General features: G+C 45.4%; 1 protein-coding gene and 1 long non-coding RNA gene across 2 annotated transcripts in view; one reads left to right on the forward strand and one right to left on the reverse strand.

The window, feature by feature from the left end:
• The window catches only part of VAT1L (vesicle amine transport 1 like), a 172,222-nt gene extending 153,276 nt beyond the window's left edge, over positions 1-18,946 (forward strand). The window contains exons 8-9 of the mRNA XM_065920430.1: positions 16,130-16,213; positions 18,780-18,946. Of these exons, the coding sequence (XP_065776502.1) occupies positions 16,130-16,213; positions 18,780-18,878 (183 nt within the window). The 3' untranslated portion in view covers positions 18,879-18,946. The remainder of the gene's footprint in view (positions 1-16,129; positions 16,214-18,779) is intronic.
• LOC136159050 (uncharacterized) lies at positions 10,158-11,628 on the reverse strand. The gene is made up of 3 exons (XR_010661389.1): positions 11,565-11,628; positions 10,364-10,439; positions 10,158-10,246 (listed from the first exon to the last, which is right to left on the reverse strand). It is a non-coding gene; the product is annotated as an uncharacterized lncRNA (long non-coding RNA).
• Positions 18,947-26,532: the final 7,586 nt, after the last annotated feature.

A 26,532-nucleotide genomic window follows, 5' to 3' on the forward strand; every position in this document is an offset into this window, starting at 1 on the left:
GCTTTCTCTGCCTCTATTGAGAGAATCATATGGTTTTTATCTTCCAATTTGTTAATGTGGTGTATTACATTGATTCATTTGCGGATATTAAAGAATCTTTGCATTCCTGGGATAAAGCCTACTTGGTCATGGTGTATGACTTTTTAAATATGTTGTTGGATTCTGTTTGCTAGAATTTTGTTAAGGATTTTTGCATCTATGTTCATCAGTGATATTGGCCTGTAGTTTTATGTTTTTGTGGCATCTTTGTCTGGTTTTGGAATTAGGGTGATGGTGGCCTCATAGAACGAGTTTGGAAGTTTACCTACATCTGCAATTTTCTGGAAGAGTTTGAGTAAGATAGGTGTTAGCTCTTCTCTAAATTTTTGGAAGAATTCAGCTGTGAAGCCATCCGGTCCTGGGCTTTTGTTTGCTGGAAGATTTTTGATTATAGTTTCGATTTCATTGCTTGTGATGGTTCTGTTAAGATCTTCTATTTCTTCCTGGTTCAGTTTTGGAAAGTTATACTTTTCTAAGAATTTGTCCATTTCATCCAAGTTGTCCATTTTATTGGCATAGAGCTGCTGGTAGTAGTCTCTTATGATCCTTTGGATTTCAGTGTTGTCTGTTGTGATCTCACCCTTTTCATTTCTTATTTTGTTAATTTGGTTCTTCTCTCTTTGTTTCTTAATGAGTCTTGCTAATGGTTTGTCAATTTTGTTTATTTTTTCAAAAAACCAGCTTTTAGCTTTGTTGATTTTTGATATGGTCTCTTTAGGTTTTTTTGCATTTATTTCTGCCCTAATTTTTAAGATTTCTTTCCTTCTGCTAACCCTGGGGTTCTTCATTTCTTCCTTCTCTAATTGCTTTAGGTGTAGAGTTAGGTTATTTATTTGGCTTTTTTCTTATTTCTTGATGTAAGCCTGTAATGCTATGAACCTTCCCCTTAGCACTGCTTTTACAGTGTCCCATAGGTTTTGGGTTGTTGTGTTTTCATTTTCATTCGTTTCTATACATATTTTGATTTATTTTTTGATTTCTTCTATGATTTGTTGGTTATTCAGAAGCGTCTTATTTAGCCTCCATATGTTGGAATTTTTAACAATTTTTTTCCTGTAATTGAGATCTAATCTTACTGCACTGTGGTCAGAAAAGTTGACTGGAATGATTTCAATTTTTTTGAATTTTCCAAGACCAGATTTATGGCCCAGGATGTGATCTATTCTGGAGAAGGTTCCCTGTGCACTTGAGAAAAAGGTGAAGTTGATTGTTTTGGGGTGAAATGTCCTATAGATATCAATTAGGTCTAGCTGGTCCATTGTATCATTTAAGGTTTGTGTTTCCTTATTGATTTTCTGTTTAGTTGATCTATCCATAGTTGTGAGTGGGGTATTAAAGTCTCCCACTATTATTGTGTTACTATTAATTTCCTCTTTCATACTCGTTAGCGTTTGCCGTACATATTGCAGTGCTCCTATGTTGGGTGCATATATATTTATAATTGTTATATCTTCTTCTTGGATTGATCCTTTGATCATTATGTAGTGTCCTTCTTTGTCTCTTTTCACATCCTTTATTTGAAAGTCTATTTTATCTGATATGAGTATTGCGACTCCTGCTTTCTTTTGGTCTCCGTTTGCGTGAAATATTTTTTTCCAGCCCTTCACTTTTAGTCTGTATGTGTCTCTGGTTTTGAGGTGGGTCTGTTGTAGACAGCATATATAGGGGCCATGTTTTTGTATCCATTCAGCCAATCTTTGTCTTTTGGTTGGGGCATTCAACCCATTTACATTTAAGGTAATTATTGATAGGTGTGGACCCGTTGCCATTTACTTTGTTGTTTTGGGTTCACGTTTATACAACCTTTCTGCATTTCCTGTCTAGAGAAGATCCTTTAGCATTTGTTGAAGAGCTGGTTTGGTGGTGCTGAATTCTCTCAGCTTTTGTTTGTCTGTAAAGCTTTTGAATTCTCCTTCATATCTGAATGAGATCCTTGCTGGGTACAGTAATCTAGGTTGTAGGTTATTCTCTTTCATTACTTTCAGTATGTCCTGTCATTCCCTTCTGACCTGGAGGGTTTCTATTGATAGATCAGCTGTTATCCTTATGGGAATCCCTTTGTGTGTTATTTGTTGTTTCTCCCTTGCTGCTTTTAGTATTTGTTCTTTGTGTTTGATCTTTGTTAATTTGATTAATATGTGTCTTGGTGTGTTTCGCCTTGGGTTTATCCTGTTTGGGACTCTCTGGGTTTCTTGGACTTGGGTGGCTAGTTCCTTCCCCATTTTAGGGAAGTTTTCAGCTATTATCTCCTCAAGTATTTTCTCATGGCCTTTCTTTTTGTCTTCTTCTGGGACTCCTATGATTTGAATATTGGGGCGTTTCACATTGTCCCAGAGGTCTCTGAGGTTGTCCTCATTTCTTTTGATCCTTTTTTCTTTTTTCCTCGCTGCTTCATTTATTTCCACCATTCTATCTTCTACCTCACTTATCCTATCTTCTGTCTCCGTTATTCTACTCTTGGTTCCCTCCAGAGTGTTTTCGATCTCATTCATTGCATTATTCATTTTTAATTGACTCTTTTTTATTTCTTCTAGGTCTTTATTAAACATTTCTTGCATCTTTTCAGTCTTTGTCTCCAGGCTATTTATCTGTAACTCCATTTTGCTTTCAAGATTTTGGATCATTTTTATTATCATTATTCTAAATTCTTTTTCAGGTAGATTCCCTATCTCCTCCTCTTTTGTTTGACTTGGTGGGCATTTTTCATGTTCCTTTACCTGTTGGGTATTTCTCTGCCTTTTCATCTTGTTTAGATTGCTGTGTCTGGAGTGGGCTTTCTGTATTCTGGAGGTCTGTGGTTCCTTTTTATTGTGGAGGTTTTACCCAGTGGATGGGGTTAGATGATTGGCTTGTCAAGGTTTCCTGATTAGCGAAGCTTGCGTCAGTGTTCTGATGCGTGAATCTTGATTTCTTCTCTTTGGAGAGCAATGGAGTGCCCAGTAATGAGTTTTGAGATGGGTCTATGTGTTAGGTGTGACCTTGGGCAGTCTCTATGTTGACATTCAGGGCTATGTTCCTGCGTTGCTGGAGAATTTGCATGGTACGTCTTGCTCTAAAACTTATTGGCTCTTGGGTGGTGGTTGGTTTCAGTGTAGGTATGGAGGCTTTTGGATGTTCATTTATTACTTAAAGATCCATGTATTCAGGAGTTTTCTGGTGTTCTCAGGTTTTGGGCTTAAGTCTCCTGCCTCTGGATTTCAGTTTTATTCTTCCTGTAGTCTCAGGACTTCTCCAACCATACAGCACTGATAATAAAACTTCTAGGTTAATGGTGAAAAGTTTCTCCCCCGTTAGGGACACCCAGAGAGGTTCACAGAGTTACATGAGGAAGGGGAGAGGGAGGAGGGAGATAGAGATGAGCAGGAGGAGAAAAAGGGGGACTCAAGAGGAGAGAGACAGATCTATGAAGTTGTCTGATCCCAGAGTGTTCTCCGTAGCCCAGACACCCACAAAGATTCACAGAATTTGATTGGGAAGAGAAGGGGAAAGGAGGAAATAGAGGTGTTCTGAGGTAGAAAACAGAGAGTCAAGATTGGGAGAGAATAATCAACACACTCCTGAATAAAAATGGGAGCTGAATATTGTATTCTTAAATGTTCACAATTTATATCATGTACTGAAAAACAAAGATTAAAAATCTAGAGTAGAGGTTAGACTCTTAAAAATACTATATTAAAAACAAAAACCAAAACATACAAAAAAAAAGTTTAGAAATATATATGAAGTTTGGTTTAAAAATAGGGCTTCTCTTCTTCTTTTTTTTCTTTTTTTCTTTTTTCCTGTAAGGTTATAGTGTATTGAAAATGAAAATTAAGGAGTAGTAAGAGGAGTACTAGAGGACTTTAAAAGAAATAAGAGAAAAAGAAAAATAGAAAATAGAAGAAAAAAAGAAAAGAAATAAAAAGAAGAAGAAAAAGAAAAAAAGAAAAAAAAATTGTTTTACCTAATTAAAAAAATCGTAAAAATCTATGAAAATGAAAGTTAAGGAGTAATGGGGGAGTAACAGGGAATTTTAAAGGAAAATAAAAGAGAAAAAAAAAGAAAAAAATTTTTTTTTCCTCCTTACTTAAAAAAAAAAAAAATGCATCTAGGAATTTCTCTGGAACTGTTGCGGTCAGTGTGGGTTCGGCTCAGTTTCAGATATCTCCTCGTTCCAGCTTACACTTCTCGATATCTACAGGCCCTTCTGGTGAAGTTGGTGTTTTCTTCAGGGATTTTAATCTGTTGCACCGGTCCCTTCTGAAGCGGTTCCCTTTGTTTATTTGGCTTCTGTTGCCGGTTTCTTCCGCGCCTAATTTCCGCCCTGACACAGGCGGGCGGAGGTGGACTCTTATTCAGGTAGCTAGTTCCGTCGCACTGCGGGGAGGGGCTGGCGCTGTTTTCTCCTTCTGCGCTGCTCAGGCTCCCGGCTGCTCTGCATGGAGCGCGCCCCACGCTGTGCGCGGTTCCAGCCCTTGGGTGATCCACAAAAGCGCAGAACACAAAGCTGCGCCTGTGTTTAGTCCCTACGCTGCCCGAGTGGCTCAGGCAGCCAGGCGCTTGTCGGGCGCTCTCTCCCCGGGTGTGGCGCGTCTTCTGTCCTGCGCGATCCCAGCCTCAGTTTCCGCCCACGCCAGTTGGGTGCGTTTGCCTTCTACCCTCCGCGTCCCCAGCCCCAATCCCTGTCCGCACGGGCTGGGCGAGTGTACCGTGTCTAGCCACGACCCTCCCAGCGGATGTCGACCATCCAGAATCTCGGGAGGTCTTTGATTAGAAGGTGGAGGCCTGTTTGCAGTGTGGTAGGGGATGCGATCCTTGGGGCCGAGCCTGCCCCCTTCCCCTCCCCCCTGCCTCCTGCCCCGGCGGGGCTGGGCCGGTCCGCAGCCTGCGAGCTCTTCTCAGGACTTTCTCGGTCCCTTTGTTCTGGAACGGCCGGCAGTGTGTTCGGGCCGGTAAATTTTCTCTCTCTCTTTTGCTCTCCCACAGTTCAAGCTGGGAACTCACAAAAGCTCCCTCCGATTGTCCTCAGGGCACTCAGGCCCGGACCCTGCCCCAAGCAATGCCGCCCGCTCCTCTCCGTTCCGCCCCCACTTGCTGGTTGCGGATGCGGGCGTCTGGGGTACTTGTCTGCTGGGAGTTGCTTTTAGGCTCGTAATCTGTGGGTTTTATTTATTGTATCCCTCCCAGTCAGATTCAAACTCTGATATTCAAACACTTCCCCCAGGCCCGCCAGTGCGAGGGTTTCCCAGTGTCTGGAAATGTCCTCTATTAAAAACCCTTCCTGGGGCGGATCTCCGTCCTTATCTCTTTTGACTCACTTTTTATCTTTTATATTTTGTCCTACCTCCTTTCGAAGACAATGGGCTGCTTTTCTGGGCGCCTGATGACCTCAGCTAGCGATCAGAAGTTGTTTTGTGAAGTTTGCTCTGCGTTCAGTTGTTCTTTTGATGAATTTTTAGGAGAGAAAGTGGTTTCTCCGTCCTACTCCTCCACCATCTTGGCTCCTCCTGACCCACTGGTTATCATTTCTGCACATGGTAAGGTGTACGTTTCCATGCTACTCTGTCAGTTTGCCCCTCCCTCTCCTACCCCCACTGTGTCCACAGGTCTGCTCTCTATGGCTGCCTCTCCTTTGCTTCCCTGCACATAGGTTCATTAGTGGTGACCCCATTGATAAACACTGTCTTCCGTCCACATTTTAAGAAAACCTGACCTAACCAATGAGTGTTCTGAGGTCAGAGACCACACAGCACCCGCCATGTGCCACATTCCCTTCCTAGTCCTGAGGATGGAACAGACACCAGTCTCTGGTGGCAAGTCCCTGGCCAAGGCGTCCTGTGTGTGCTGGGGGGAGGCAGGCGTCTGCGCTTGAATGGGAGGTGTGGAGTGGAGACTGAGACCTCACACCGTCTCAGCTAGAGCTGATTCTTTCCCTCCAGGGGACATTTGACAAATGCCTGGGAGCATTTTCATTTGTCACACTGGGAGTGCATTTTCGAGTGTCACACACACAGTGCATCGCTCTGTGATGCCCAGGACAGCCCCCGCAACCAAGAATTCTCTGCCTCCAAAAGTCAGTGCTCCTAGGTTGAGAGACTCTTCAAGAGAGAGTGGAATTAGGTGTTACAACCCGGGAGCAACAGGGTGCGTGCGGAAGTGCAGAGGAAATAACACATCCTACGGGGTGCGTGCGGAAGTGCAGAGGAAATAACACATCCTACGGGGTGCGTGCGGAAGTGCAGAGGAAATAGCACATCCTACGGGGTGCGTGCGGAAGTGCAGAGGAAATAGCACATCCTACGGGGTGCGTGCGGAAGTGCAGAGGAAATAACACATCCTACGGGGTGCGTGCGGAAGTGCAGAGGAAATAACACATCCTACGGGGTGTGTGCGGAAGTGCAGAGGAAATAGCACATCCTACGGGGTGCGTGCGGAAGTGCAGAGGAAATAGCACATCCTACGGGGTGCGTGCGGAAGTGCAGAGGAAATAACACATCCTACGGGGTGCGTGCGGAAGTGCAGAGGAAATAACACATCCTACGGGGTGCGTGCGGAAGTGCAGAGGAAATAACACATCCTACGGGGTGCGTGCGGAAGTGCAGAGGAAATAACACATCCTACGGGGTGCGTGCGGAAGTGCAGAGGAAATAACACATCCTACAGGGTGCGTGTGGAAGTGCAGAGGAAATAACACATCCTACGGGGTTCCACGGGGCAGCACCCAGTGCCCCATGGCCCCTCCTCTCCACCTCCTGCCTCCTCCCCGGCTCCACACATCTGGCAACAGTGCACCAAGCCCCTGGGGGTTCGCACGGCTCGGTTTGAAGCTGACATCTTCACATCCCACAGCTTGACTTGGGACAAGCTGCATCACCTTGCCAAACCTCAGTGTGATCTCAGCTCTCCTCCGCAAGCAACAGGGGCTCCAGGAGAAAAAAGAGAGTATTTGTATGTACCCTTGATCGACAGTTGGACAAGCTCCTGCTCACCTCACAGAGATCAGGTGTAGAAAATGCTTTGCTTGGTGAAGCACCTGCTGAGCATTTGCATGTGTTGGCTGCTGTGATGAGAGCGTGCATCGTCCCCCACAGCCCCAGGGGCATGCACCACCACTGCCTTGTCATTTACAGTTACCTGAGTTTTAGATTCATCTCTTTCCCTGAGACTCTCACCTTCTCCTAATGTAACCTGAGGGCAGGTTATATTACTGCAGTCCAAAGCCTAAAACCTTCTTTTCCTTCCTGTCTTAGTGGAGGATCCACAGATCCCCTTAAAAGTAGTGGAGATCAGCTTTCTCCCGGAGTGCTTTGCTTGCAAATGCCTCTTATACAAACACAATTACTCTTTTATTTCTATTCCTTACTTTAGAGCATCCCCAGACAGTTGTCCCAGGCATATCTGCCTCTGTTAGCCACCTCTCATTTTGCACCCTGGACATCCTAACCCTTATCTAAATGACAGCCATGTCTAGATGACACAGTCAATGTTATCTCAGTTCCCTTAGGTACAAAAATGCTCCCCAAACAGCCTTCAAGCAAGCCATTTCTCTGGAAGTCTAAGGAAAGGTCACCTCTGCTTTCTAAACTGTAGTTTCCTAAATGTCAGCAGCTCTGGCCATCATCCCTTTGGAAAAACAAGAACTTTCAAGATTTTGAAGTGTCTTTTCTTTGGCCTCCTTATAGTTCTAACCCTTTTCCATTACTTCCCCATTGCACTGTTCCAGGGGAAATCCTTCAGGTGTAGTGGAATGGAAAACCTTCAGGTGTCATTATCCATCAGGGAATGAATAAAACTAGTATTATCTGGAGGCAAGGTCCAAGCAGGAATAAGAGTTTCTCTCCCTGGCTGGAGGATTTTGCTAAAGGATTTGAAGCAAGAATCAGTTGACATGATATTCTGTAAGTTCTGCAACTGTCGTGTGGGATTTCAGAAGTGGCAGGAGCTCAAGTAATGATGTAACCCATTTGCAGCAGACTTGAAAATCTTAATTCAAGAGGATTTTCAAAGCATCATCACCACCATTGCCCTCAGAGTTCTAGTGGCTGTCAATGACTCATTCTTGGAGTAGAGCAATATTTCCTTAAACTCTTAATATTTCTATGTCCTTCTCCTTGGCTGAGTGACAAACTCCTAGTTGACCTTCAAGTCTCAGTCTGTAAGTTCATTCCTGCCAAGAGTTTCCCCCTGATTTTCATCCTTCTCCTAACCCCAATTGCTTCCTTTTCTGTGCCCGTCACACTTCAAACATCTCTCTTACAGATTGTACAGCAGATATTTTTCTGCAGGGAACAAGAATCATTTCACGCATTTTTTTTTTAATCTGCCCCTGCCCCAGACTTCACTTATATGTTGGAATAAGCATCCTTGAAGTGTCCAGTTTAATTCTACTCCAACATCCAAATTTGACACTGGGGAACACTGTTAAAGAAAATCAAACAAACATTGAAGGCAATTCACTAGATTTTTTTTTCATCTTTTGCTTTACTTCAAAATACAATTGGACTAGAATATACAGTATGGCTTGATTATGGGTTGTAGATTTCTGAAGAACAATTCTGGCTTTTAACTCAATGTTTACTTCATTTGAACTCCTCTTGACCGCGATACATATTTGATCATTAGTGTCAATGTCATCCAGGTTCCGAAGGAGACAAGGACCAGTTGCTTCATCTGATTCTGTTGTTGTGCTTTTTTGTCTTCCCTCTTCCTCACTCTCCAAATAATCTGTCCCTCTTCTAAGCCAGTGCTCCTACCAATGGCCCCTTAAAAATCTTCTTGGACCATCCACACTAGTTTGTGGCCAAGCAGACACTTCTTTTAAAATGACAACATACTGTCTCCTTCTTTTAACAATATTTGGCTTCCATGCAGTACCAAAACGAGAATGGGTCAAGGTAGGTGACTAGGGTGCAAATTTTAAGGAAGCACTCACTCTTGGGTGCTAAACCACCACTCAGATGACCCTGGGAGTGAGCACTCTCTTAATGCCCCATCCTAACCCATGCCTTGCATCACTGCACAGATCCATTTGCATCTAATCCAAACATGACTTGTGTTTGAATTTTTTCTCCACCTTCCCAGTGGATCAATCCATGATTCTGGACATTTTACTTTTTCAGTCACTCTTCCATATAGGTCAAAATCTCAGGGCTCACTCACTTTAGATTCTCACAGTTTCTTGACAGAACATAAATACCAGATTTCAAGTCTACCTGCAATGAATGTGTTACTTTTCCACACCCACTTTGGATTTTAAGCAATCATTCATTCCCCCCCAAAGATGAATGTCATTAATATGAGTCATCTTCCAAATATGAATTGGGTAGATGTGCTTCTTAATTAGAGTATTACTCATTTCTTCTTTTTCAAAGCTTTTAATTTATCATCTAATAGACACAGTGATCCATGGACTAATCCATCTTAATTTTTTTCCTCTTTTAGATGGCTAGGCTTATTACTATTCATAGCGCAAGCCAAATGCTTTGGTTATTAAGTGGTATCATTTGTACTCTAATGAATTTGTGCCTTTCACAACACTGAAAAGGAAATGAAATACTGTGAAACATTAACTGAGACCCCAAAGATGGAGCATCATTAACCCTCATTGCTCAAGCCTGAAGGAACTGACCACTCTGGAAATGACTGGATGCTGTAGATTTGTGTGATCTGCACTGGACAACTGCACCCTGGCAGACTCTGGAATGTAGTGCCAACATCCCCAGCCAACTTCCCCAGCGTCTTGCCCGGTGTTCACTTTTGTTCTCTGTCCTCCTGTCTGCTAGCCTCTTTGCAGTCTCTGCTTTCACACTTGGCTCCCTCTTCTTGCGATGGTCCTCTCTCCCTTCTTTTCCTAGTCATGTTCTACTCATCCTTTAAAACCCAGCTCGATTGTCACTTCTTCAGAGGAGTTTTCCATGATCTTCCCAACCAGGTCAGTTCCCCTATCCACATTCTCTTGACACCATCTTAGAATTACCCAGTGGCAAGCCTACATTTATTTGAGTCATTTTGATTAAGTCGGTGTCTCTGTAAGACCATGAAGGCTGGGATCTTGTAGGTTTGCTCATCATCATTTTCCCCAACTTCCAGAAAACCACTTCTCCTAGATCCGTTGCAGGAGGAAATAAGAATGACCACAGCTAGTGTTCCTCTGTGAACACAGCCTGAGCCAATCACATTTTCCCCAGGGGTCATGCTTGAACACCAGCTTGAATGCTACTGGACTTGGCTGAAATACAAACCAGTGGTACAGGGTCAACTCTGATGGGTTGTCACCCATTGGGGTGAAATAAACAAATCAGAAGCACGTTATTTAGATCATGAAACTCTTTTTATGATGACTAACCTGTTTAGTAAGTGAAATTGTGTTTCCTTCTGGACAGAAAGTGTGTCTGTTTCAACCATTACTCCTTACACAGCTCCTGGAAAGGAGATTTGGCACTGTTGGATGAGTGACAGACTGAACGAACAGATGGATAGAATAACAGTTATCATTTTACATATCAAGAAGATGGGGAGCAAAGAGGTGAAGCAACTTGCTGGAATGATGTTACTAGTCAAAGCAGAGCCTGAGAAGTGGGGATATCATCCCTGCCTCCTGCCACCATCCACTTGGGCTGGTTTATCAAGGTAGCCTCCCGGGGACCAGAAGTGTCAGAAAAGACTCAGATGGCCTCAGTGCTCAGGATCTTGGCCTCTTGAGGTGTTTGAGTACCATGACTCAGATTCCCTCCTGCCGTCTGGATGGAAAAGCAGCTCTGGAAGAGATGGGCTGACTGCAGCCAGGATCCCTAGCCCTGGAAAATCCAGCTGCTGAGACCAGCTCTGGCCAGCCCCGCAGCTGGGATTCTGGCTCCAGTCAGTCCATCTCTACCGCAGCCAGGAGGGGTGTCTCAGATTGGGTGCGGGGACCATGCCGTGATTATGAGCAGACTGCACTGGGCCGCCCCGGCAGGCCGCCTAGCAGGCCGCCTGGGCCAGGGGCTCTGGGACGTGGCATGGACCAGACAGAAACCTCTGGGTTGGCTCAGCATGTGATGTCCTACTCTCCCCACAAATCAACTTCCTTGTTCGCTCATTCATTCGTTCTGGAAGCAGTCATATGCCAGACGCTCCTCTGCACTGGGATCCCTGAGGTTGGTGCCATTGTCCTGCCATTCAGGCTGTACTCTCCAATACAGCAGACGAGAGCAACTGAAGTGTAGCTGGTCTGAACTCAGACATGCTCTAAGAGTCAAATGCACCCCGGATTCCAAACACTTAGCACTACAGATATGTGTATATAAATGTGTGTGTGTGTATATATATATATATATAACATTTCATTCATAACTTTATTAGATTGAGCATATATTGAAATGATAATATTTCAGATAGATAATAAACAGATAATAGATAACAAGATTATAGATATAAGGTATATAAAATAATTAGATAATAATCTAGTTAAAGAAAATACATTTTTAAAATGAATCTCAGCTTCTTTTTACACTTCTTACTGGGCTTAATTGGGGCTTCCTAGGTGGTGCTAGTGGTAAAGAACCTACCTGCCAAACAAAACAGGAGACGTAAGAGATGTGGGCTCGATCCCTGGGTCAGGAAGATCCCCTGGAAGAAAGCACAGCAACCCACTCCAGTATTCTTGCCTGGAGAGTCCCATGGACAGAGGAGCCTGGTGGGCTACAGTCCATAGGATCACAAAGAGTTAGACATGACTGAGCAACTAACATTTTCACTTTCACAGGCAGAAATGTAGAAATAGGTGAAATTAATTTAAATCATATGTTTTCCTTTACCCAGGATATTTAAAATGCTATTGTTTCAGTATTTTTAAATTAATTTATTTTAATTGGAGGATAATTACTTTACAATACTGTGGTGGTTTTGCCATGCAGCGACACGAATCAGCCATGGACACACATGTGTCCCCCATCCTGAAGCCCCCACCTCCCTCCCCGCCCCATCCCTCTGGGTTGTCCCAGGGCAGCGGCTTTCGGTGTCTGCCATGCACTGAAGATGCACTGGTCACCTCCCGACATTAACAGAGAGTTTCCCTCCTTCTCTTATGATTAAATCACTGAAGTGCGCTGTGTATTTCACCCCCAGCATCACAGCTGGGACCGGCCATGGTTCAAGTGCTCAGCGTCATGTGCAGCGAGTGGTCGCTGTGACAGGCCACGCCACGTCTGCCGGACTTCTCTCCTGCATGCAGCGGGGAGAGGGGCTAAGCAGAGGTGTGCTTTAGAAAACCCTCCTTGGCAGCCACAGGGGAGATGAGTAGCTTTCTGAATGTTGTCACTTCCATCTTCTGGGCACAGTCACCCATGCAGGTGCTTCAGTTCATAAACTGGCAACTTGGGAGCGAAATCTCTCTTTGCAGATTTTACCTTTTGATGATGTCGTTGGAGGGAAGCTTTGGGGTGCACACACCAGAGACCCATCTGCTCTGGTTTTCCCAGAGTCCTAGAAAGGGCAAGCTGCACTCTTAATTCCCACGTGGTTCCTATACCATTCAGATGGATGACTTGCCACAGACCCCTTCGATTTTTCATCTTCGGGTTTCTCTGTTGAAACTCTGATGCCTATGGTCATCTAAGAGGCTTGAGGTGCAGATAAAATGAAGCAACATGTGTAAAATGCCTCACGCTGTGCTTCATAAAGAATTGATCAAAAAATGGTATCAAGTTTCTTTCCCTCTGAGAGCTGTCATAAAAGATTCTTCCCACCCCCAAGAGCAGCCCAGGAGAACTGTAAACTCAAACAGCATGACTGGGGATCAGATTCCTAATCCTTTCTCCATCCCCCATGTACGAACTTCAAGGCATCAGTTCATTTCAGAAAGAAATGTACAAAAAATATGCAGATTAGAGCCAGCCCCGCAGGGAGCTCTCTTCCGAGCACCACAATCAGTTTTAACTGGTAAGAACACAGCTTCTCTGTTTCCCTGGGCTCTGCCTTATTGGAGAAGCAGTTTAAAAACTGTTCCTAATCTCCAAGGAGTTTCCAGGTGTTTAATAACTTGCCTGGGTAATAAACAACTGAATTCTGGGAAACCATTATGTGAGAATCAAAGGAAGCAGCAAGTTCTGGGCAGTACTAGGGAAAAGCATTGGTTTTTGAAGTCTGACAAATCTAAGTCAGAAACTCGATTCTGTCGCCAATAACCATGTTAATCTTTGGACAAATTGCTTATGTCTTTGAGCACCAAGGTATTGAATGGGGTAATATGTATCTTGCAAGGGAAGAATTATACATTCAAGGTAACAATGTATTAATTATCTGTGGCTGCATGACAAATTATCCCTAAGACTTACTGACTTAAAATAACTTCATGATCTCAGTACCTGTGGGTGAGGACTCTGGGCGGGGCTTAGCTGGGTCCTTTGGCTGCAGTCAAGGTGTCAGCAAACGCTGTGGTCTCATTTCAAGGCTTGACTGAGGGAGGATCTGCTTCCAAGCCCTCTCATTGGCTGTCGGCAGGATCCAGAGCCTCGGGGGCTTTTGAATGGAGGGTATCAGCTTCTCATTGGCTGTTGGCTGGAGCTCTCCCTCCATTCCTTGCCAGGGGAGGCGGGAACCTCTCCACAGGGCAGCTCACAACATGCCAATTTGTGTCATCAGTTCAAGAGGCAAGAAGAGTCAGAGAAAGAGACAGACCGCAGGACAGAAGTCAGTCTTTCATAACCTAATCAGGAAGGGGCATGCCATCACTTCTGCTATATGCAGTTTGTTAGAAGCAAGTTGCTGGGTCCAGCTCACATTTAATGGGGGCGGGGAATACACACGGAGGTGAGTCCTGGGAGGGGGTTGGGAGCAGTTTTAGAAGCTGCCTGCCACAATGTTTACAGATTCTCAGTAAACAGTAGTTGTTAGCTCCGAAATACAAAAGCACTTGGAAAGCAGTGTTCATCGGAGAAACAGGAGAGACCCCTGGGTTACGTGCGAGGGGCATGGAATGCAACAACCACATGATGCTATCCGTCTATAAGAGGTTTATTCTAACCAATGCTACCTTATCCAAAGAACGCATTTAAAGATGCATTTACTTTATAATGAACGCTGGTTTGATAACAGGTTACCAGATAACAATGTTTGGACGTTAGAATTGAAAGGCACCTATTTCCCCTACATAATGTTTTATCATATATTTCCAGTTATGGTAGGATGCCCATGCTTTTATGGAGATGTAAAGATATGCACCTCGACTTTCTCATTTCATTCTTTTACAAGTGGTTGACCAGTTTTCCCAGCACCACTTGTTAAAGAGATTGTCTTTTTTCCATTGTATATCCTTGCCTACTTTGTCAAAGATAAGGTGTCCATAGGTTCATGGATTTATCTCTGGGCTTTCTATTCTGTTCCATTGATCTATATTTCTGTCTTTGTGCCAGTACCATACTGTCTTGATGACTGTGGCTTTGTAGTAGAGTCTGAAGTCAGGCAGGTTGATTCCTCCAGTTCCATTCTTCTTTCTCAAGATTACTCTGGCTATTCGAGGTTTTTTGTATTTCCATACAAATTGTGAAATTATTTGTTCTAGTTCTGTGAAAAATACTGTTGGTAACTTGATAGGGATTGCATTGAATCTATAGATTGCTTTGGGTAGAATAGCCATTTTGACTCATTTAACAATATTACAAAGGCATTTAATCCTACTGCACAGTCTTTATAATTAGCACTTTAACAGCTACAAAACAGTTCCAATCGGTAGATATATGTCAGAACTTCAATTTACTTGATCATTCCCTTATTCTGTGATTATTGTCCCTTATTCTGTGACATATAAGTTGCTCCAGTGTTTTGTCATTGAAAGCAATTGAGTATCTTTTGTGTGATAATTTCTTCCCCAGAATTTGAATTGTGTCTTTAGGACAAAAGTCCCAGAAAAGCAATTAGAATATGCACCTTTTAGTGGCTCTGTCAAGTTTTCATTCATATAGGAGGCTGGCTTTGGTTTTTCTATAAGCAAACACTGCTCCATAAACCCCAGATTGAGTTCCTCAAAGGCAGAGTCCCTAGTTCACTTAAAAAAAATTTTTTTTTTTATGCCATGGCATGTAGCCTATAAGCAACAACTAGTGAATGTTTGTGGATTGAATGAATGCATGAACAAAGATATTTAAAACTGAAACTTCAGGAAAAATATTTTAACTAGATCTGTTGTTTCTTTAAAAAAAAGAAAATCAAGAGATACTGCATTTCCATTTAGATTTTACTAAGAGATGTGGAGGATTTATCCATGCCAAGCCCTGGCCTTCTGTTGCCATTTCCTTCTTTTATTTAATCCCCACAGCACCCCCTAGTGTTCATTTTCCATACAGCAACAATGAAACGCTGGAAGCCTCCATCACATTCCATCACACACCTGCCTGAAGGGGTCCCAAGAGGCATCTATGTACTTGTCTGACAAGCTCCCATCACTTGAGAAGAAACGGGAAGACCCTTCACTGGGGAAAATGCTAGTTCTGGAGAAGCCTCCACTTGGGTGGGAAAAACTTATCCTGAATGTAGTTCAACCTGGGTCATGGGTCATTTTAGCCAAACTGCGAATCAGGTTATGTAACATTTGAGTAAGCTGGGCACAAATGATCCTAGAAAAATAATTTTATAATTTATTGGTCAAAATTTACTCTGATTAATGGGCCCTGCCACTTTCTGCAGCACTGAACTCCACAGAACTCTCCTACCGCAGTTCTTTTTTTTTTTTTTTTTAAGAAACGTTCCTCCTTTCATTTCTGGAGCTATCACTCTCATTTTTTAGACCCGGGAAACCAAGCTGCTTGCATAAGAACAGAGAGTGTGAGTGACAACCAGAATTGAAGTGCACGCGCTGTTGGGTACCACCGCGGGTTGAGCTGCTAAACTTTGACTGCCGCGCCCCCTGGTGGACAGCGAGTGGTTTGGCTTGTCCAGGTCCTCTTGTCACCGGATGGCATCACCGACTCAATGGGCATGAGTCTGAGCAAGCTCCGGGAGTTGGTGAAGGACAGGGAGGCCTGGCGTGCTGCAGTCCATGGGGTCGCAAAGAGTCAGACACGCCTGAGCTACTGAACTGAACCTGTCCCCTGGGTGACTTCTCACCTCACCATCACTCTCTCTCCCTGTCTCCTAGGTGAAGGAGGCCATGCAGCGGATCCACGACCGAGGGAACATCGGCAAGTTAATTCTGGATGTAGAAAAGACCCCGACTCCACTGGTGAGTCCAAAGGAGAGGCATCTGTTTGCTGCGGCAGGAGAGGGTTTTCAGAGGCAGGCACACGTGGGATGGAGGAGAGCTTTCTGCTCTCAGCTCTCTCAGCTCTCTGCTGGGGCTGGTGGGGGAGACCCCAGGTAATCAAGTGAGGGATTAGTCACAGATGGGATGAATGCCAAAAAGGAAAGGAAAAGGCTTCAGCGAGAACATTTCCAGAGCCATCCGAGGGCAGACGGGAGAGGACAGAAACCACAGCCCATGCCTGTTACCCGAGCTCACTCTTGGCTCCAAGTGGGAGGAATTCCTGGTAAAGGTTCATAAACTCACATTCAGATCTGCAACAGAGTGATGCCACCTGCCTCCGAGCTGCCTCCTGCTGGCCCCATGGCTTTTGTTTTTCCTTACCAGGACAACATCCTTACAAGCAGGGATCCCCCCACACATATACCCTGCCCCTCAGGAATGAAGAGTGTCACACACACATCCCAGACCCTCTTGCAAGGGTCCCTTGATGGGCTCTGCAGTATGGCGGGCAACACGCAGACTGCATGGATCCCGAGCCCAGCTCTGAACCCCTGCATGACCTGGGCAGTTGTTCTCACCCTGGCTTCAACTCCACTGTCTGTAAACTGGAGCTGAATACGCCCTTGTAAGTCAGTTACAATGACATGCATAAAACTTCGTCTCATACAATCTAAGTTCCAGGAACAATTTAACCAGGAAAATACTCGGGAGGTTTTTTGGTTTGTTTTCTCGCATGTCTAGCTTTGGAGCTGCATCAATGGTTGATAAAAGAGGAAGAACTACAATCCTGACATGTTTTAGTCCAACGTGTACACTTTAAAAAGTGTTTCCTTGGCTTTTGTAACCAGAATGTGGTTTGGGTATGATGGCCATTTCAAACAATGAAGAACAATTTAGTGAGAGGATATTTTACAACATGTAAGTGACTGATAACAATCTGGATATAATTTTTAAAATGCCTTCTAAGTCCCAGGACTGGACCAGCAAGTGTTTGGAGGCAGATAGGGGTCAAGTTAGGCCAGAATCTCCAGTCTTCTGTGCACCAGCATTCCGTTTTTAAACCCGTGGCCAAGTCTGTTTCAGTCCCATCAGAGCAGGGGGCCTAGCGCCCGGCTGCACTGCCTATTGCTCTCAGGCACCAGAGTTGTTCCTGGCTTCCTGCCCGCCCATCACACCTGAGGTCCTGCTGGGCGGTGGGGCTGGTAGGAAGGCCTGCTTGACCACAGGCAGATTCTCAACAGAGCGGGAGCTACAGAGCCACCTTTCCGAGTAAAAGCCCAGGCCCTGCCGTCGTGGGTGTCGCTGTCCTCATTGCTGGAGCTCCGGGGGCTCTCACCCTGGGACCTGAGCTGACGGCAGATGGGCCACTCAGACCTGCGGCACAGGGAGCATCTCTTGGTGGGAGGGGCCCATCCATCCTGAATGGAGATGAGGCTTGAAGGAGAGGCAGCCAGCGGTGAGGGTATTTCTAGGGAGAGCAAACAGCACAGGGTCTGGGCCCTATGGGGCCGCATCACGGCCCCGCAGCACGTGGGTGGGTAGGGGGGCAGCGAGGGTCTCCCAGGGGCACGCTCTCCTGGTGGAACGGCCACCGGCAGAGCCCTGAGTCTGCCCCACTGAACCCACTGCAGGGCGCACACCCACCACTCAAAACCGTCTGGGCTGCAAGGCATGGGGGCAGCAGGCTGGCAGAAGGTTGTCCTTGCTGTCGGCTCCAGATGCAGATGGGCCGACAAGCAGCAGGAGCATCTGCTCTGCCGGGGCCTTCTCCTGATGGGGACGGGCGAGCGCAGCAGGGCTCACCTGATGCCATGCAGGGGTTCAGAGCCCAGATGCAGCTGCTGCCCGCACACCCGCGGTGTCAGACGGCGCCCCCGGCCCCAGAGCGGGCTGGCGACCTTCTCTGCAGCCTGCTGACCTCCGCTGCCCCATGGCTTCCCGCTTACACGTCACCTCTGAGTCTCCCTCTGCACGACTCCAAAACAACTGGCAGCAATAGTTACTGCTCTGGCCACTACTTCATGGCTGTTGAGAAGAGAGAAAGGGGCCTGGCATGGTGGTGAGCACGTAATATGTACTAATAAGGAAGAACTCTCACCATTGTGGGATCGCTGGTCTAAAACATGCATTGCCCTCCTATGTGTTAGGCACTGTGCTAGGTGCAGAAGAGAAAATGGAAGGCAACAGGAGACTGGGTCATCTGTCCTGTCGCCTGCAGTTCCCACAGCGGGGCAGGGCGTCATCTGTCCACAGGCCTTGTGTATAAATGGGACACGGCAGCCATGCATCCGGGCCACAGAGGAGCACTCATGATAGGGGGACTGTTCCCATTAGAGAGGTCTGGGAAGGCTTCCTTGAGGAGGCAGGCTGTGTGCTGAAGGAGAAGCAGGCATCGCGCAGGCAGGAGGGTGGAGGGGAGGAGCTCCAGGGGGAAGGCCCTGCCTCTGTTAGCGGCAGAGAGAGAAAGTGCAGCTCCAGGTTAGACCGCGAGGGAGGGGGCGGTGCTGAGAGTCAGGGCCCGACCCCTGTCTCTGTTGGATTACAGATGGCCAACGACAGCACGGAGACCAGCGAGGCGGGCGAAGAGGAAGAGGACCACGAGGGAGACAGTGAGAACAAGGAGAGGATGCCCTTCATCCAGTAGCCGTGACCCAGGCGGGAGGATGTGAGGGATGCTCTGGGAGAAGAGGATCCAGCTGAGAAAACTCTTCTGTGCCCAAACTCTTCCGTGAACAAATGCTGTAGTCCAGTGCGTGTTGTGTTTGTCTGCTGTCAGCTGAGCTAAAAAAAAAAAAGTTGTTGATCACTGTTGTTTTTGAAATTAAGTGCCAAGCTCATACACACAGTATTACATCCCTCCCCCATGTGTATTTTACACTCTGCCCTCTTCTCTGTTTCAAAACCATCCATCTTTGGGTCCTTCTCGACAGTTCTAGAACAACCTTGCAAATCGATACGAGCCCACGGGTCCGTCGCTTAAAAGGCCAGATGTGGGCAAAGACGAGTTTGGGTTGAAAGATGTTATCACAGAGCACCGTCCAGATCCGAGACTTCTTCGGGCCAGTGATCCTTTTTGCTGCCAGCCGCCCATGCTTCCGACAGGAGCACTTGCCGGTTTGGCCGGCAGAAAGAGGGTAGGCCGGGAGATGTTTTCACGAGCCCATTACCTGCAGGATCTCTCCAAGTCGTACTCTCCTTCTTCCCACTGAAGAGGCAACCTCTTCACCTTCATTCAGGTGTTTCATGGTCAAAAGGTTGAGATATCCTCCGGCCACCCTCTGATGCTCAATCCCTTCACCAGTTCTTAACCACAAACACAGGGGAAGAGATGTGCATTTTTCAGGACAAAAGATGAGTCAACAGCAAAAGTGTAATGACCAACCACAGGGATTCCTCCTCTGAAACCACATCACGAGAGCAAAATCCTCTCCCTACTCTATAGATTTCATTTTAAGAAAAGGCACCAGGTGTAGGGCTATTTCAAAGTCATTCCTGAGACCCGCCTCTGTTTGTACACTTGCCATGGCATTACCCTTCTTGCTATTTTCATTTCCAGGTACTGAATAACCACCTTTACGGTAGATACCCCTCTTCCCCCAGGGAAGACCTCCTTTGTGGACCCTATTTGAGGGGAAAAAAATCAATGAGTATCTTTTTTCTTGCCAAAGCATGTTTCTACATGTAACAAACTCTAGTGATACAAAAGGTTGATGTTTATTATCTGATACCAAATGTGTGTTCCTCTCCTCTGAAATATAAAATCATGGTGCAGACTCTTTGCAAGATCCTGCTTTTCAGAAATCAGGGACCAGACTACTTGATCACACACCCTTGATGAACTTTCCAGCTCCCAAATTCCTAAGGAGCCCACCCCTAGTCCCACCCTACTTGACATGGCTTGAGGCGATCAATTCCTCTGGAGGAAGAGAAAGCGAGTCAGTGAATCCAAGGAGATGGGTGGGGGAGGGTTCCTCATCACCTTCTCCCAGTCCTGTTGGCCTAAGGGGTTGATTCCATCACTGGAGACACAGGAGACCACATGGTTAGCACCCTGACTCTCTTGCCTTCTGCAAGACACCAGAGGGCTCCCGCATTGCCCGATCTCTCCACCACTGAGCCTTAGGGTAGAACCCACTCTTCCCCCAAGTGATGGCAATGAACGCATCGCAGCAACTGCCTGTTTTATTCCCTAAGTCCCTGTGTAACAAATGTCACCTCCCTGAGCATGTGCTTTTTTCCCATCTTAAGCTTGTGATGATGACTTATTTATGCCAAATATTTATCTGAAAGAAGTGTCACCTCATTGTATGTATACATATGTAAGCTATGAAGATGAGAAAGGGTGATGCCATTTGATGAACAAAGGGACCCGTGTATCTCAAAAGAAGATGCCAACATCAACTTCTCTTCCTACCCCAGGACACATCAGTATTCCAGGTCTTGGCCACTTTAGAAAGATAACATAGAGGTTGTATTCCCCCCTCTCCCAACACTTTTGCTAAATGCTGTGCTACTGGTCCCGCTTCTCCCACAGCCAAGTGTTCCATGAGGTCTTAAGAAGAGCTGCTACCCAAGTGACATTCCTGGTGAGCTAGACAGAAATGGCATTTTCTTGGGCTGGGGGAGGACAGACCCGTGAGCATCTCAGGTCTCTCCTCTGGTTGGGGAGACAGAACTCTCCATTCAGAAGCCAAATGCCCTTCATTACATCCAGTGGATTAGCATGAGAAGACCTTCTTCCCCAAGTCTGTTTTTTCAACTTTAATCACAAATTGTGCTGATGAGTTAAAGAAAACCCTTTTGTCTCCTTGAAATACAGAATGAGAAGAGAAAACTAGTGTTTGACCAATAAGATCAACTAATGCCATGAAGACCGGGGGGAAAATTAAAGTACCAAAATTCACTGTTTAACACTCTTGCTTGAAGCATCTTTGCTGTCACATGATTATTTTCCTGAAGGAAGTGTACAGAATGCCTCAGGTTGCCTTAAAGGAACTGTGAAGGCTTCTCCATAATTTAAGATTGATTGGAGGGAACTGAAACATTGTCTAATGTATTTGTGGCTTTAGAGCTTTTGTTATATTGTGCCTACAAAGCAAATTATGTTTACATTAAAGAATATAAATAAAAGTATTCAGCATAGCTTAACCTTGCCTGACATCAGTTATTCTACATACATAGTTGTTGCAAAAACAGTCCCGCTATTAAAACACAAGGTACAGGTGGCTAAAAAAGAAAATATAAAAAAAAAACACATCCGGGAAGAATCCTCCAATGAGGGAACTAAAGGCTACATAGAAAAAATAGGAGTTGAGGTGAGACAAGCCTTTAAAGGGGCTTCCCTGGTGGCTCAGATGGTAAAGAATCTGCCTGCAATGCAGGAGACTGGGGTTCGACCCCTAGGTTGGAAAGATCCTCTGGAGAAGGGAAGGGCAACCCACTCCAGTATTCTTTCCTGGAGAATCCAGTCCACAGAGTTGCAAAGAGTCAGACACGACTGAGCGACTGAGCAACTAAGCACAAGCTTTGAAAAAAGGCATTTAGCTTCCCTCAAGCTGAACACACACACACACACACACACACACACACACACACACGTATATACACTCTCTTACCCTCCCAACAACCTTAAGAAGTGGGGTCCATCATTATGCCCATTTTACAGGTGAAAAAACTGAAGACAGGTTGTGCACTAAGATTACATAGCTAGGAAGTAGTGGAGCCAGGATTTAAAGCCACAGTAGAATCCATGCCCTTACCTGCCCCATGTGCTTCTTGGCTTAAATAAGGGGTAACATACAATGCACTTCAAGTTACCATCCCTTCTCACTAGAAACTCTTGAGGGATTCCCTTTCCTTTGATTTCAAGGATACATTTGGCAATTTGTTTTGTTTTGCAACAAATAATATGCACATTAAGAAGCATTTTTTTTTTGGTCCAGCCTATGATCCAAGTATACAGTGAAGTGCTATTTTAAATCTCATACATCTCAACCATTTTCATTTTCATGATCAAATCAATATCTTCAAGGTTATCAAAGAGATGCACAGAAGTGAATCTCCAAGGAAGAAGATTTTGTGAAGGAGGAGTTCATGATTAGGGAGGCTTCTTCCTTCCTTCTCTGTAGGAAGCCCAAAATATTAGAGCTAAGTTGCATGTTAGTAAAATGCCACATACATAAACCTGAGTTAACAAGGCAGAAAGCTTAGTCACACTGTGCGTGGAGTTCTTACAAGATCAGTGTGCAGAGGATTTCTCATTCTGCTCTCCGTGAAGGCTCCTGTACTCCATGTAAGGCTCGTGACTTCATGGAGCCAGTGTTGGTGTGCTGTCACATGGAAACACAGTTCAGCAAAAAACTGGAACATAAACTAGAACCCGTGTCTTCACTTGCAAATCTGAGAGTGGGGAGTAGGGCCTGTAACTGGAAACAAAACTCCTTCAGTCACGTGGATGAAGGTAGACCAGAAGTGGAGGCAAAACTCTCACATGCCATTTGGGACAGAGGAAAACATCTGTGTAAAAGCAAGGATGTGGGATCACTGAAGGGCATTTTGGCAGGATGGGAAACAATACTGCAGCTGAAATACACGCTCCCCTGTGTGGGGCTGGAGAAAGGCATGAGGCGAAGTCCAAACAGGTCACAGAGGTCTGTGAATGCCAAATGAATAAGCCTGGATTTCCTGGGAGGGAACAAGGGTGTGCAGTGGGGTAACATGAAAGCCTGGGGGTGTGGGAGGTGATTACAAAGAGTAAACATGGGGTTCAGTGGGAGGAGGGATAGGAGATAAGCCTAAAGGTGAACCAGAGGTAGACAGCAAGCCCCTTGATCTCTTTACCCTGGTTTGGGTCCTCCAGAATCAGACACTGAAACAAGGATTTGAAAGTCAGCAGAACTGGGAGGGGACCCCGAGAAGCACAGATGGGGGAAGAGGGGATATAAGACTGGAAGAGGAGATGCCACTTCGGGCGTGTCTGTGAGCAAGTGACTACTGGAGGAGACCTACGGCTAACTCACCTGGGGAGGAGGATGTATTTCTCCATTAACTTCCAAGTATTACTGGATGAGAGCAACTCCTAACAAGTGTGCTGATTCCCTGATGCTCTTCCCTCTCGGGCAACAGGTCCAGAGGAAGGGCAGAAATGGACACCAAGGGATTTCCCTGGTGGCCGGGTGCCTAAGACTCCATCCTCCCAACGCAGAGGACCTGCATTCAGCCCTTGGTCAGGGAACCAGATCCCACAGGCGGCAACTGAAGATCCCACAGGCCACAACTAAGAACCAGTGCAACCAAGTAGACACTTTAAAAAAAAATGCAATGTTTTAAAAAAGAAATGTTACACCAAGATACGTAAATTAGATTCAAAGAGGCAATGTTACGGGGCAGAGGGTGATGCAAAGTAGAGGGTCCGACTCTGATGGAAGACGATGTTGAGGAAAGTGTACGTGGAGGTGATGGCTGAGTGCAGTCTCTAGTCTCTCTCTCTCTTTTTTTTTTGACAGTACCAGGGAGCATGAGATCTTAGTTCCTTGATCTGGGATCAGACCCACTCCCTCTGCATTGACAGTGTAAAGTCTTAACCACTGGACCACCAGGGAAGTCCTGAGTGCAGTCTTTTAAGCTGACTTAGTGTTGTTCATGAGTATAAAAGCACATGGCACAGAGCTTGGTACCTTCAGGTCAGTTCAGTTCAGTCGCTCAATCAGGTCTGACTCTTCACGACCCCATGAACCGCAGCACACCAGGGCCCCCTGTCCATCACCAACTCCCGGAGTTCACACAAACTCATGTCCATTGAATCGGTGATGCTATTCAACCATCTCCATCCTCTGTCGTCCCCTTCTCTGCCCACCTTCAATCTTCCCCAGCATCAGGGTCTTTTCAAATGAGTCAGTTCTTCACATCAGGTGGCCAAAGTATTGGAGCTTCAGCTTCAGCCTCAGTCCTTCCAATGAACACTCAGGACTCATCTCCTTTAGGATGGACTGGTTGGATCTCCTTGCAGTGCAAGGGACTCTCAAGAGTCTTCTCCAACACCACAGTTCAAAAGCATCAACTCTTTGGTGCTCAGCTTTCTTTATAGTCCAACTCTCACATCCATAAATGACCACTGGAAAAACCATGTCCTTGACTAGATGGTACCTTTGTTGGCAAAGTAATGTCTCTGCTTTTTAATATGCTGTCTAGGTTGGTCATAACTTTCCTTCCAAGGAGTAAGTGTACCTAGTGAGCATGACAAGGGTTGGGAAAATGGGGTTATTAGGAAATACTCAGTAGCTTCCTTTTCTTAAACAACAGATAATACATAGATCTCACTATTTCACTTCCCAATTTGCTTGTGGGAAAAGAAAGAAGTTGTTATAGACTCAGTGTGTCCCTCCAAAATTCAGTATGAAGTCCTACCCTTTCCCCATGTGATAGTATTAGGAGGTGGGCTTTGGGGAGGTAATCAGGATTAGGTGAGGTCTTGAGGGTGGACCTCATGAATGGGATTAGTGCCCTTATAAGGGTCATGAGGCTTTTTCTGTCTGGTGACTCAGACAGTAAAGAATCTGCCTGCAATGCAGGAGAGAAGGATTCCATCCCTGCGTTGGGAAGATCCCCTGGAGAAGAAAATAACTACTCATTCCAGCATTCTTTCCTAGAGAATTCCATGGACAGAGGAGCCTGGCAGGCCTCAGTCCATGGGGTTGCAAAGAAACAGACATGACTGAAACCTAACACAGATAGATAAAACAGTCATGAGAAAACTGGTTCCCCCTGCTCCCTCATTTACTGGCAGTCCTCAACCCAGAAGAGTACTCTCTCTCAAAAACTTGACCATGCTGGCACCCTGAAAAATACAGTTTTGTTGTTTAGAGGCTACCCAGTCTATGGTATTTTGCTATAGCAGCTTGAATTCTCTAAGGCATAAATGTTTTATCCTCTCTGTCTTAAGCAGAATGAGCAAAGCTCTTATTATGAGCCAATCAAATATGCCGGGAAATTTGTCCTATGAGTTATTCAAATTGGCTCCCAAACACCCAAACAAGGGAGTGACTAAGCAGCAAGTGAAACCCAAACACACCACACGCATATGCTCCCACATGTGCAGCGACCGAGCGCATACGCCTTGGAATCCTGCAAATCAAGAATCAAACTTGGGTAAAATGCTTGGCATTTGAGCTCTCCTCTACTGAAATGAAGATGATCATATGGTCTATGTCCTAGAATTGTTATGAAGATGAAATGTAAAGCATTTGTATAACCAGATTGAAACCATTGACCCACACGTTCCAATCTGGAAATCAGATGGCAGATGCTTCCAAAACAAGGTGTTTTTTTCATTCATCCAACAAACACTAGTTAAATACCTAATATGCTCTCAGCACAGTATTTTTAGTGTTTTAGCAGGAAAAATAAGAAGTACATAGTCTCTTCCAGCCCTTCAGGAGTTTACAGTTGAATGATGTAACAACAAATAAGTTTTCTCTCTAGTGCAAACAGCAATCTATTTGTAGAGCCTGCTTTGGTACAGAGAGCTGGTGTGGGCTAAGCAGTCAACAGTGCTATATTTGATGAACCATGTTCATCAGGAACAGGGGAAGAGAGTGGTCCAGGAGAAGGAACTATCTTTAGGCACATTAGTGGGAAAGTTCAGGCCAAGTTCATGGAATGGTCCATTTAGCTACTGCACGCATCAGGAGAAGAGACAAATGATTAATATGGCTGAATTATAGAAATACATTAATATCCTTTCAAAGGTTCTGGATTTTGTACTAAAAGCAAAGGGATTAACCCAGGGATTAATGGAGAATGTTCTCAAGTAAGAGGAGATTATGAGAAATCTCCCCCAGATGAACACCATTATGTATATGGCCCAGGGCGTTCAAGTGGTAAGCAATCCCCCTGCCAATGCAGGAGATTCAAGGGACACAGGTTCAATCCCTGGGTCGGGAAGATCCCCGGAGAGAATGGCAACCCACTTCAGTATTCTTGCCTGGAGAATTCCATGGACAGAGGAGCCTAGCGGGCTACAGTTCATGGGATCACAAAGAGTTGGACATGACTGTGCATCCATGCACAGAGGTTCTTCTAGCTTTGGGAGGCAGATCAGATTGCAGGGGTCATATCAGAATCACTATTCTTTGGCAAGTCCCCTGCAGAGTCCATCCATAACACATTTGGTCACGAATTTCAGCAGCACTAAACTGGCATGAACATGGGCGGGGAAAAACACCTCTTCCTTTCAGAAGTGAAACAAAGAGGGGCTGGTGATGTAAGTTTTTCCTTAAGTGGGGGGGCCACTTGGCCAG

Source organism: Muntiacus reevesi, chromosome 2, assembly GCF_963930625.1.
Source record: "Muntiacus reevesi chromosome 2, mMunRee1.1, whole genome shotgun sequence".
In the NCBI taxonomy this organism is placed as follows: Eukaryota; Metazoa; Chordata; class Mammalia; order Artiodactyla; family Cervidae; genus Muntiacus; species Muntiacus reevesi.